This window comes from Beta vulgaris, chromosome 9, assembly GCF_026745355.1.
Source record: "Beta vulgaris subsp. vulgaris cultivar EL10 chromosome 9, EL10.2, whole genome shotgun sequence".
Lineage (NCBI taxonomy): Eukaryota > Viridiplantae > Streptophyta > Magnoliopsida > Caryophyllales > Amaranthaceae > Beta > Beta vulgaris.
The window spans coordinates 16,863,049-16,876,020 of record NC_079210.1 but is presented as its reverse complement, the minus strand read 5'-3'; the positions used below and the strand labels follow the sequence as shown (position 1 = coordinate 16,876,020).

Below are 12,972 nucleotides of genomic sequence, written 5' to 3'. Positions count from 1 at the left end.
GATCTCAAGCTATGTTGGTTGTGTATATGAAAAGGCAACCTTCCAGCTTCAATCATTGTGTAAGCATCTACTAAGTTGTAATAAACTCCGAGATATTAGAACTTTTGCCACTTCCAAAGCTCGATCTTGTATTCTGTATGCAAAAAAACTTACGCATTCTGAGTTTAAATCTCTTTCCTGTTGAACTGTCTGTTGGAGTCTTATCTCTATGCATAATATATGTTCTAAATCCATCTTCTCCATATGGAAATAATAGTGGATATTGCATAGCGAGGTAAGAAGGATGAAGCTCGAAAATTTGATGTAGCTTTCCACCCTTCGTTTCTATAATTATATCTCTTTTGTCGGCACTATCAATATCTCCTGATGAGTTAGCAAATTATAAGTTCTTCCATCAGACTCTCTTTTTCCAATAAGTCTTAATTTTAAATTCTCACACGTGTTAGATGCAAACCTATCCCTAGCCATTCTAAAATTATGAGCTAAAGGGTTAATCTGATCTAACATATCTTGTAATTGTGCGACTAAGCGATCTTCAAACTTGTCAGGGTTTGACGTACTAGTGAGACATATAGAAAAATAATTACAATCTGAAACTGAATATGCAAATTAAACAATTAGAGTGAAAATAATACATAAAGCCATTTTGTATGTTGTACCTTGCAGTTGTTTTCCTGTTCTTTATTTCATCCTCAGTATCGAATATGTAAAGCTGAGAAAACTTTGGCTGTGCACCATCAGCAGGCAATAAAGTACCTACCAAGCGATGACTTTGACCACCAATTTTGTAATTATATGAACCTCGACCTTTAATTGTACGTAGGTAGAATAATCCTTCCACCCATCGATGTAAACGAATACATCATATTATATCCTCTTATATTTTCAAGAAAGTGGTTGCTTCTATTATGTTTCTTCTTCAATAGATCATAAATAATTTGAGGTGGATGTTTTTAGTAGCGGTAACTGAACCTTCCCTTGCATGCAACATAACGAAAACTTTGGCTTGATTGTTCTATTTTTCTTGTTGACTTTCTCGTCAAACCACATTTTCGCACCACAAAACTCACAGACATATGTAAGATCTCCTAAATCTCAGTAGCTCTCTGTGAAAAAAAGAAAAGCATTAATAAGATATGTGATATAAATTTTAAGAATAAGAAAAGACAACAAATGATAATAATCATTATGACGTTTCACATGATTTGCAATAGTTAGTAGAAAATAGAGCAACTTCAATGGTAAGCAAAATGAAGTTTGGCTTAAAGTGCCACCTAGATTTATCTAGCTAAACTATACTTTAAGCCAAAACACCTCCAATGGTTTAGCCAAACTCCATTTAGTTTGAGTAGGTCCCACTTGTCATTCATCTTTTGTATTTTTTTTTGACACAATACTCACTTATTATTAATTGGAACTAAATTGTAGATAAATTTTTAGTACATATAAAATTTATAAAGAGTAAATAAAAACACAAATTGGAAAAAAAAATTATACGTCTTGTGAAAAAAAAAAGTCAATTTAAAAATTAGTTAAAAATCTGAAAATATGCTTGAATTACAAAGCCATAAAATCTTTTGAAGGAAAATAACAACATGGCATATTTAGGATCCATAGCTTCTAGATTAGTCTTTTTGTTCTTTGCCTTTCCCTTACCTCTTGCTGCTACTTTAGCTGCCTTTTGACCTGGTGGTTTAACATCCATAACCTCAACAACATTATCATTTTCACTAGCATCCGGGTTTGAGGATGAAGTGTACGTACCAGATGCAGAATTCTTTGTTCTCTTTGAAGAACGATCTTCCTTTTTTGCAAATTGTTGCCATTTCGGTTGCTCTTTAAGAATTTTCCAAGAATGTAAATAACCAAATTTCTTGTCGTAATGATGTTACGATTTTGTATAGAGTTTTTCTCCCCTATTTATATGCTAAAAGTTATCTTTATGGTGCTATTAGGAGCCATTTTGTACTAACTCTTTCTATCTAGTTGTGGTTTGCTGTTTTGTGTTGGATTGTAGGTTTTAGGGAGCTATTACCTACTTTACATCTGATTAGATGACCACACACTGGATTAGAGAGGTTGGACGCTGAGTTTCAAGATCCCGAGGATGCTTTCCAGGACTTTGAGCAAAAGAAGAACCAAGAAACGAGCGTAAGTTGACCGACCCGATAAGATCGAGCAGCACAACCCGATCGGGCGAAGAAGCAGGAAAACTGACTCTGTTGCGGGCCCGATCGGGAGCTGGACGCCTAGTCCTGATTCAGTGTTTCGCCAGATCGGGCGACATGTCCCGACGTCGGGCTCCCCTGGCTAACTGAAGTGAAGCTGCTGTGTTTAGAGGACGCCCGATGTCATCGAGCGGGTCAGCCCGATTCCATCAGGCGCCTTGGATTTTGGTCCTGTTCCTCTGTTTTGGAGCCCGATTCCATCAGACATATTTGGTCCGATTGGGAGACAGTCCGCCACGCGCTTTTTAATGAATATAGGTTCGAGACTTTTTGCTATTGTTTTTAGGGCTTGTATAAATAGAAAAATCAGAATTATTAGAAGACATCTTGGTTTTTATTATTAGTCTTCTTTATAGAGTGATTGAAGAACCTTAATTTAGTGCTTTGTGATTTCAATTCAAGATCAAACCTTTTCTTATTCACAAGTTCAATATAATTCGGTAATCTTTCTTCATTATTTCTTTATTACTTCTTCTATTGTTAATTAGATTATTTTCTTAGTTATTTACAATGTTTCAAAGTATGAGTTTTTATATGAATTTTGTTATTGTTTTCATGATTATGAGTGAGTAGTTTTATCTCTAGGATTATGGGGATCTATGAATGCAATGAGGGATTGATAGATTAGTTTGATTGCCTTGTAATTCAATTGTTTCCTATGGTTGAATCTTCATGCTAGAATTATAAGTTAGGCCTGATTTATATTTCTATTGTTGCAATACCGAATTATCTGCTTCGAGAGGAAAGATACCGTATAGGCTTTCAATTATTAGGCAAAGTGACCCTTGACTATGCGAGAGCGGCTCCGTGATCTTTGAGGAAGGAAATGTTCCAGAGAAATTACATGTGCCCTAGACACTTTGACTTACTAGGTGGTTATTATTCGTCCTTGATTTCCCGAATTGTATGCATAGTGATCCATGATTCTAGTGCTTTATTAATATATTTACACCTTCTTATTTAGTTCTATTATTTGCTTAGTTTATAAACACAACTCTTTTCATCTGATTTTGTTAGTGTAATATTAGAGTTCAGATATAAAAATATAACGTTCTCCCTGTGGATTCGATCCTGACTTCCCTGACTACTAGTTAGTGGACCCTAGGTTATTTTTGATTAGGTGATACGACTTTAGCCTATCAAATGTTGGCGTCGTTGCCGGGGAGACGGTTTATTTTATTTTGTCTGAATTATAGTATTGAAATAACCTCTACTCTGAAGAACACCTGTTCTTTGGAGCATCTCACGTTTGTTTTAGTGTTTTTGGTGTATGAGCAGGAAATTGAAATCCCCAAACCTCATTCCATTTGATCCGGAGAATGAAAAGACCGCTCATAAACTCAGAAAGAAAACTAAGCAAGCAAAGCTGTTCGCAGGGACACCCTTCCAAAAGACACCTTCTCCACCATCTTCACCCAGCCAAGAATTCCCCACCTCACTTGTTACTCTCAATATGGGTGAGAATATTACACAAACCTTCCGAGACTATGCACAACCATCTCCTGATAATGTGCCTACTAGGGTACGGATGCCTACTGTTGCTGCTACAAATTTTGTGATCAAGTCTCATGTTCTGAATATGGTTCAGAACAATCAGTTCGATGGGTTACCATCTGAAGACCCAAATCAGCACCTGTAGAGATTCTTACAGTGTTGTGCTACTCAGAAACAAGCTGGTGTTACTCCTCATGAGATGAAACTCCTCCTATTTGGTTTCTCTCTTTGAAAAAGGGAGGTAAACATAAAGCGATTAAGGAAGGGTATGAACTTTTGGAGAAGCTAGCATCTAATCAAGCCTCTACTATTCGTTCCTCTTTGAAAAAGGGAGGTAAACATGATGTTGAAGCCATTTCCTTACTGTCTGGGCAACTCGCTGCTTGAACTCAAAAGATTGATTCCTTGAAGCTAGGTAATGACTCCCCCCACATGAGTAAGGATGAAAATGGGTGATGGATCATCCATCACCCGTTTAACCCGGTTTTTTAAATGGATGAAAAACTCGATTTAAATGGATGGAAAGCGGGTGGTGGGTGAGAATTTTTTCACCCATCATCCGATCCATAACCCGTTTAACCTCCAACCCATCACCCATTTATTAAGTTTTACATATAAACTTACTTACTTTTTATATTTTTGATATAAATATTTTATACCATGTATATCATATCACAAATTTCATTAGAAAATATACTATATGGTTTCACCCGTTTATCACCCGACCCACCCGTTTCACCCGGTGGGTGACGGATGGATGGATGTGGGTGGAGCTGATGGATGCGGGTGATGCTCCACCCGCCCGAATCCCATCCATTTCCATCCCTACACATGAGTGTTAACGCGATGGCTAGTGCTTCTAACTATAATGTTCACCTTTGTGATGCTTGTGGAATACCTGGGCACAACTCTTAAGAGTGTCCTGCGCTTCTATCTACTGTAGGGAATAACTGTGAGGCAGTTAATGCTTTTCAGTCACAACATAGGAACCAGTTCAACCCATATTCCAACACCTACAATCCCGGGTTAAGACACCATCCAAACCTTTCAAATAGGAGTACTAATGTGTTGAATCCTCCGCCTCAACAACCATATCCGCCTCAACAACAGGGTCAACAATATCAACCTCCACAGCAAGCTCCACTTGGTTTTCAGAGAAATCAAGCACCTCAACAACCTGCTCCTACTGCTGACCCAGCCATGACAGAGTTGAAGAATATGATGTTCCAGATGCCGAAAGGGTTCAATACTTTTCAAGCTGACACAAAAAGCTCAACTGAAAAATTTGGGCACGCATAACAAGATGTTGGAGACTCAACTAGCTCAGTTGGCTAGTTCTTCTGCTAGTAGGCCACCTGGGGCCTTACCTTCACAATCAATGCACCCAAGGGACACTGCCAATGCCATCACTCTTAGGAGTGGAACACATTATGATGGTCCCCCAATGCCTGAGGATGGTCCAGTTGAGCCAATAAAAATTGCAAACGTCAATGAAACTTCGACGACTCCTGAGGCGCCCACCAACACAAATGCAGAAAAGCAGATAGTACCAGAAAAAAATTCATCTACCACTCCGGTGATAAAGGTACCATTCCCCACTCGTCTATCGAAAAATAAGTTGGATCACCAACTTGGTAAGTTTATGGAGGTAGTGAAGAATCTTCAGGTAACTGTCCCATTTACTGAACTTATTACTTAAGTACCTGCATATGCTAAATTTTTAAAGGAAATTTTGACTAGGAAGAGAGCCTTTAATGCGGTCGAAACTGTAGCCTTTACTGAAGAATGTAGTGCTCTTTTGCAAAATCAATCCCCTCCTAAATTGAAAGATCCGGGGAGTTTCTCCATCCCTTGTAATATTGGCACCATTTTTATTGACAAAGCCTTACGTGATTTAGGTGCTAGTGTTAGTATCATGCCCCTGACTATTTGCAAAAAGCTTGACATGGGAGATTTAAAATGTACCAACAATACTCTTCAACTGGCCGACCGTTTTGTTAAATACCCCCTAGGTATCTTAGAGGACGTTCCTGTGAGGGTAGGTAAATTTTATATTCCTGTGGATTTTGTTGTGCTTGACATGGAAGAGGATACTCAAATCCCAATCATCTTAGGGAGACCATTCCTTCATACTGCTGGAGCTGTCATAGATGTTAAAAATGGGAAATCGACTTTGACTGTGGGAGATGATAAGGTGACTTTTAGTTTGACCAATGCTTTGAAAAGTCCAATGCTAGAGGAAGCCTGTTATAGAATAGATGTCATTGATGTGCTGGTTCATGATGACATGCCTAAATCCCTTCTGCGGGATCCTTTGGAGGCTTTGCTTTGTTTTACATCTTCCACATGTGATGATAGTCTCCGGAATACTGAAGTGGATGCTAAGGAAGCAGCTTTTACTTGTGTAGAGCTTGACGGTATTACCACTCACGAGGACGAACGGTTAGTATGTGCTACTCAACCGGTAGAGATAAAGAAACCTGAACTGAAACCCCTTCCCCCTTCTCTAATGATATGCTTTTCTGGATGAATCTGAAAATTACCCTGTGATTGTTAGTGATGCACTAAATGATGGTCATATGTCCCAACTTTTGTCTGTTTTGCGACAACATAAAAAGGCCATTGGATATAATATTGATGACTTGAAAGGCATAAGCCCTAACTTTTGCATGCATAAAATTCATCTCGAGGATGATCATCGTCCTAGTATACAAGGTCAGCGTCATTTAAACCCCAATATGCAGGAAGTTGTCAAAAAAGAGGTTATGAAACTGCTTGATGCTGGGATCATCTATCCCATTTCTGTTTCTAAGTGGGTGAGTCCAGTTCAAGTGGTTCCTAAAAAGGGCGGTACTACTGTAGTTAAAAATGAGAAAAATGAGCTAATTGCTACAAGAGTAGTCACTAGGTGGCGTATGTGCATTGACTATAGGAAACTGAATGTTGCCACTAAGAAAAACCACTTTCCCCTTCCCTTCATTGATCAGATGTTGGAACGTCTAGCTTGTCACTCTCATTTTTGTTATCTAGATGGCTATTCTGGTTTTTCCCAAATCCTTATCCACCCAGATGACCAGGAGAAGACCACATTTACATGTCCTTATGGTACCTTTGCTTATCGAAGCATGCCCTTTGGCCTATGTAATGCCCCCGCTACCTTCCAACGTTGTATGATGGACATCTTTTCTGAGTTTATTGAGTCCATTATGGAAGTATTTATGGATGACTTTAGTGTGCATGGCATTGATTTTGATGCATGTTTGCTGAATCTAGCTAAAGTATTGAAAAGATGTGAGGATGTCCACTTTGTATTGAACTGGGAGAAGTGCCAGTTCATGGTTACTGAAGGAGTGGTACTTGGTCATATTATTTCTGAACGAGGCATCCAGGTGGATAAAGCAAAAATTCAAGAGATTGAGCAATTACCCCCTCATGTGAATGTCAAGGGAGTTCGAGGTTTTCTTGGTCATGCGGGATTTTATCGCCGCTTTATCAAGGACTTCCCTAAAATTTCTAAACCACTTACTCAGTTGCTCCTCAAGGATGCCCCGTTCCTGTTTACTGATGAGTGTCTTGTGTCTTTTAACAGGATCAAGCAAGCACTAATTATTGCTCCTATCATTCGATCCCCAGATGGGACCCTTTCATTTGAGATTATGTGTGACGCTAGCAATTATGCGGTGGGAGCTGTACTTGGTCAGCGGAAGGACAACATCCTTCATGCTATATACTATGCGAGCAAGACACTAGACGAAGCTCAAGTTAACTATGCCACCACGGAGAAAGAGCTTCACTAGTAGAATAAATGCTATTTGCTGCGGTTAAAAAGTGCCCTATTGCTGCGGTTTTGGGCGCGCAGCAATCAAGGGGGGAACAATAGGTATTAATTATATTGCTGCGGTTTTAAACCGCAGCAATATGTACTAATATTGCTGCTGTTTTTAGGCCAAACCGCAGCAATATCTTAATTTTTTATCTGGCTAACACGTAATATTGCTGCGGTTTCTGGCCCAAAACCGCAGCAATATTATTAATTTAAAATAATAAAAGTAATATTGCTGCGGTTTGTGGAGAAAACCGCAGCAATATGGTATATTTAATAATAAGAAATAGACATATTGCTGCGGTTTTTTGGGAAAACCGCAGCAATAGGTACTGTATAGGTAAAAAAAATTCCGCATTTTGCCATCAGATTTAAAAGGTAAAAAAGTTAAAAGAAAATAAAACACTATTGCTTGAAACTAATGACAATTATAGTACCAAAAAACCAACAAATATGAAATGACATATGAATATCATTAATATATAAAAATAAAAAAACTAGTTATATAATTAATAGAAAGTAAAATGAAAAAACTAAAAAAAAACAATTGTTAGAACTCACTGACTACTTACAAAAAATGAAGAAACTGATCTGAAAAAATAAAAAAAAAAATCATAATACAAAAATCTACATACAACTAAAAAACGAAAAAAATCAAAAAATAAATCCTGCAACAAAAAATTTACATACATGATTAAAAAAGAAAAAAAAACGAAAAAAAGAAACAAAACAGATCTGATAAACGAACGCGCAACCAAATGTCGATGAACGAACGGCCAACGAACGGCCGACGAACGAACGGCCAACGAACGGCTGATGAACGAACGAACCATGGCGCAATATTGGGCTCTGAAGATGAATGAAGGAGAAGCGAGAGAGATGAATGAAGAACGACGACTAAAGATGCGAGACGATTTCGGTGACGAAGACCGGCGAGCGAGATGAGTGATGGAACGAAGACCGGCGATGAAGATCGGCACCGGTGAGATGAAAACCGGCGAGATGAGAGGGTGAGAGATATGTGAGAGGATGAGAGATATGTAAGAGGGTGATGGTGAAAAACGGCTGAGAAAAAACAAGAGGTTGAGAGATAAGGAACCCTAACAGCAGACTTTTAATACTTGAGAACATATATTGCTGCGGTTTCTGTCAAGAACCGCAACAATATATTAAAATATGATTTTTTTTAGGTGTGTTTGCTTAAGGAAACCCGCCGCGTCCTTTTTTTTTTTGAGAGCAGATAATATTGCTGCGGTTTTGGGCGGGAAACTGCAGCAATATATTTTAAAAATATTTTTCATTATATTGCTGCGGTTTCCCGCACAAAACCGCAGCAATAATAGTCTCTCCAGGCCCCACATTTTTTCAAAATGTATCCGTTGAACAATATTGTTGCGGTTTTGGGCGGGAACCACAACAATATTGTTATTTTCTATTTTTTCTTTTCTTTTTGCATGTAATATTGCTGCGTATAGGTAAAACCGCAGCAATATCACCGCAGCAAATAGCATTTATTCTACTAGTGGCTTCTGGTTGTGGTTTATGCACTGGACAAGTTCAGGACTTATCTTCTTGGGTCTAAGGTCATTGTCTACACCGATCATGATGCATTGAAGTACCTCCTAGACAAAAAGGAAGCAAAGCCTCGACTCATTCGACCGACTTGGAGATCAGAGATAAAAAGGGTGCAGAAAATGTAGTGGCTGATCACTTGTCCAGATTGCAGTACGAGGATATGGAAGAAGGTCTACCCATTGATGACTCCTTTCCTGATGATAAGCTCCTGGCAGTCACTTCCGTTACCCCATGGTATGCAAACTTCGCCAATTTTTTTTGAGTGGACAAACTCCTCCAGAGCTAAGCTACCAGCAGAGGAAGAAATTTCTCCATGATGCCAAGAAGTACTTTTTGGATGATCCTCTTCTGTACAGGCTTTGTGCTGACATCATCTACAGGTGATGTATCCCAGAGTGGGAGGTGCATGAAAATCTGAAGCACTCTCACTCCCTTCCATGTGGAGGCCATGTTGGGCCCTCTAAAACAGTTGCTAAGGTACTTCAATCTGGTTTTTATTGCCGACTCTATTTCATGATGCTAGCACTTTTGTTAAGTCTTGTGATGCATGCCAACGAACAGAAAATATTTCTCGTAGACATGAGATGCCCCAAACCCCCATTCTGGAAGTTGAACTATTTGATGTGTGGGGTATTGATTTTATGGGTCCTTTTCCCTTTTCTTCAGGCAACAATTTCATACTTGTTGTTGTTGACTATGTATCTAAGTGGGTAGAAGCCATTGCATCACCAACTAATGACTCTAAGGTTGTCATGAAAATGTTCAAAAAGATTATCTTTCCAAGGTTTGGAGTACCAAGGGTTGTCATTAGTGACGGTGGATCCCATTTTCACAAAAGAACCTTTGAAGCCCGACTCAAAAAGTGTGGTGTCTACCATAGGACTGGCCTAGCATACCATCTTCAGACAAGTGGCCAAGTAGAAGTGTCTAATCGTGAAATAAAGACTATCTTGGAGAAAGTGGTAGTTAAGTCTAGAAAGGATTGGAGTGATAAGTTAGATGACACATTATGGGCTTATAGAACCGCTTTTAAGACCCCTATTGGCACCATCCCTTATCGACTAGTCTATGAAAAAGCGTGCTACCTACCTGTCGAACTAGAGTATAAGGCTTTTTGGGCTGTTAAGGAGTTGAACCTTGATGCTAAATGAGCAGGAGAAAAACGCCTACTGCAAATCAATGAGATTGATGGACTTAGATTGAATGCCTATGATAGTTCGCGTCTCTATAATAGCGCACTAAGAGATGGCATGATAAGAAAATTTTGAGCAGGACATTCTCTATTGGTGACAAGGTTTTATTGTACAACTCTAGACTAAAGCTTTTTCTTGGTAAGCCGAAGTCTAGGTGGTCTGGTCCCTTTTCTGTGACTAATACTAACAAATTTGGTTCTATTGAGGTGATGAATGCAACAGGTGAGAAGTTTAAAGTTAATGGACAACGTTTGAAGTTGTACAATACGGGAATTCCTGTTGGGTCTGTGGAGGAGTTATACCTTCAACCCCCATCCCCTTCTGTTTGAGGGATGAAGCATTATGGTCGTGCGGGACCTTTTATAGACCAGCGCTGATCGGGAGGCAACCCGATTTCTTTCCTTTTCTTTCGTAGTTTTTTGTTAATTTTTGTAGTTTAGTGAGAGAGTGAGAGGGTACTGATACCCCTTTTAAGACTATATGTGTGCAGGATTGGTGACCAACTGGAGAAGTTCATGAAAAAATTTGCGCCATTGCTTACTGGAGCAAAGCCCGAGGTCATCGGGCGGCCTCGCCCGATCAGGCCCGCAACGAAAAACTGAAGTTCATGAAAATTGCGAACGCCCGATGCCATCGGGCCTATCGGGCGGACCTCCGTCAAACTCAACAGCGACAAGATCGAAGAAAAGCAGGGTACGCCCGATCGGGTTGGGCGACTTCGCCCGATCGGGTTGGACGACTTCGCCTGATCGGGTCCGCAACCAGATATGGAAAGACAGAAAAAAATGATGCCCGATCTCGTCGGGCAATGGACGCCCGATCGGGCCCGTAACCAATCCAGGTTTAGGAAGAAAACAACTGACAGACGCCCGATCGGGCCCGCAACGAAACTGGCGAAATTCCAGAAAAAAAGACGCCCGATCTCATCGGGCAAGACATGCCCGATCGGGCTCGGGGGTCGGCTGACGAAATTAAAGGGGTTTTTCCCCTTCTTTCCACTCACTTTCTCTCACACACTCTCTCTCCTCCAAACCCCAACCCCCAAATTCTCCCATCTTCTTCTCCAAACTTCCCGTCCACCATTGAAGACTCCCACTCACATCTTCAAACTCTCACAAATGTCTCTCTCTCATCACTTCCTACTCATCTCTCACTTCACTTTCTTCACTTTTCTTCCACTCTATCTCTCACCTCCATCTTCCTTTTCCCATCCTTCCACCATTAAAATGAGGTTGAGTGTGAACAAGCTTTCTCATCCCTTTCACCATTAAAGAGTGAGTAGAAGCTTCACAATCTTGAACATCCAAGCACCATGTTTACCAGGCGGCGAAAAAATACCACCGGCTCACAACTACCACAACCACCACCAGTCATCCCCCGAGACGACATCTTTCCGGATGTCATCTTCTCCACCGAGGAACAACGAGAACGATTTCAGCGCCTCAAGGGGAGCGAGGTAAGTCCTACCACTTTTCTTGACATCGAGTTTTTAAGTAAATTGGGAATTTCCTCTGAATTTAAAGACTTTATGAAGATAATTGGCATGGAACCATTTTTTCGTCCATGTTAACACATACCCGGTGCTTGTCTATGAGTTTTACAGTAGTCTACATGTCACCCATCCTCGCACGGGACCGATCTCTCATGTGTCATATAGGCTCCTTAATTAGGACTTCACCCTCACCCTCCCGGAGTTTGCTCGAATACTCCGTGTCCTCAATCGGGGGGAGATTGGGAATCCCCCTGACTACCATCACCGTGATATTTACTATGCTATTAAGGGTGATGAAACTGATTTCACCCTTCAACATTGTCATGCTAAGTATATCCACCAACCCATCTTCAAAATTTGGGTTCGCTTTATGTCAAAGACTTTGTTTGGGCGGGTTGAAGGTCAACTTATTCGGGGGGATGAGCTTTATCTGATAGGTATTTACATGTACCGAGGCACTCCCCGCCGCTTTCACTATAATATACCTCATCACGTTGGGCTCCAAATGGAGCGAATTGCCACCACCTACCCTAAGCGGCGCGTGAATGGGGGGTTGGTTACTCTGTTTGCTCGGGCCACCCCTCATTTCGATGAGACTCGTTACCAACCGGCCTTAGGACCTACCTTACTTAACTACGCCTACCTCACTCGCCTTCACTGGTTGGATCGGAGTGCGGATACCTACCAGTGGCACATTAACGGAAGACCCTCCGTCGAACTGCCCAACCCTTTAGTGAAAATCAAACCTGGCCAACCTCATTACCACCTTCCCATTGTCGGTTCTGACTTTCTTACCCCTCATCCCCCAATACCTGAACGTACCTACCATCGTCGTCCACCCCATATTGAGGATATCCCCTCCACTTCTGACGCTCCCCCTCCCCCATATTCTACTATTCCTTCTTCTTTTGATTTTCAGGAGATGATGAGCATGCTCCAGCGTATGGAGACTGGCATTACGGCCAACACGACGGCCATCTAGGGTATCAACCAGCAGGTTGATGCCAATGGTGTACTTCTTCAAAACCTCAGTTAGCGGGTCGATACATTGGCCAATGATCAGCACTTGGCTCTGTATTCGATGTACGATGAGAACTGTCGCCTTCATCGCATTGCTGAGCATGATGCACACCCTTCTTGGTACACTTGGAACCCGAGCTACAACCA

The 12,972-nt window shown here is 40.7% G+C and overlaps 1 protein-coding gene across 1 annotated transcript; it reads left to right on the top strand.

Annotated features, from left to right (window-relative positions):
* The first annotated feature begins 4,568 nt into the window (after positions 1-4,568).
* LOC130590165 (uncharacterized) lies at positions 4,569-10,642 on the top strand. Its single transcript, XM_057392182.1, has 7 exons — positions 4,569-4,575; positions 4,666-4,963; positions 5,976-6,164; positions 7,312-7,418; positions 9,162-9,354; positions 9,477-9,500; positions 10,435-10,642. The coding sequence occupies exons 1-7, from the start codon at positions 4,569-4,571 to the stop codon at positions 10,640-10,642; spliced, it is 1,026 nt and encodes a 341-aa protein (XP_057248165.1).
* Positions 10,643-12,972: the final 2,330 nt, after the last annotated feature.

What these genes read in the sequence shown, in the direction of transcription:
- LOC130590165 (XM_057392182.1), top strand. An exon ending in ACCACTCACGAGGACGAACG is followed by an intron (nt 6,165 to 7,311) that starts GTTAGTATGTGC and finishes GTCTTTTAACAG; the next exon opens with GATCAAGCAAGCACTAATTA. An exon ending in GTCACTTCCGTTACCCCATG is followed by an intron (nt 9,355 to 9,476) that starts GTATGCAAACTT and finishes TCTTCTGTACAG; the next exon opens with GCTTTGTGCTGACATCATCT.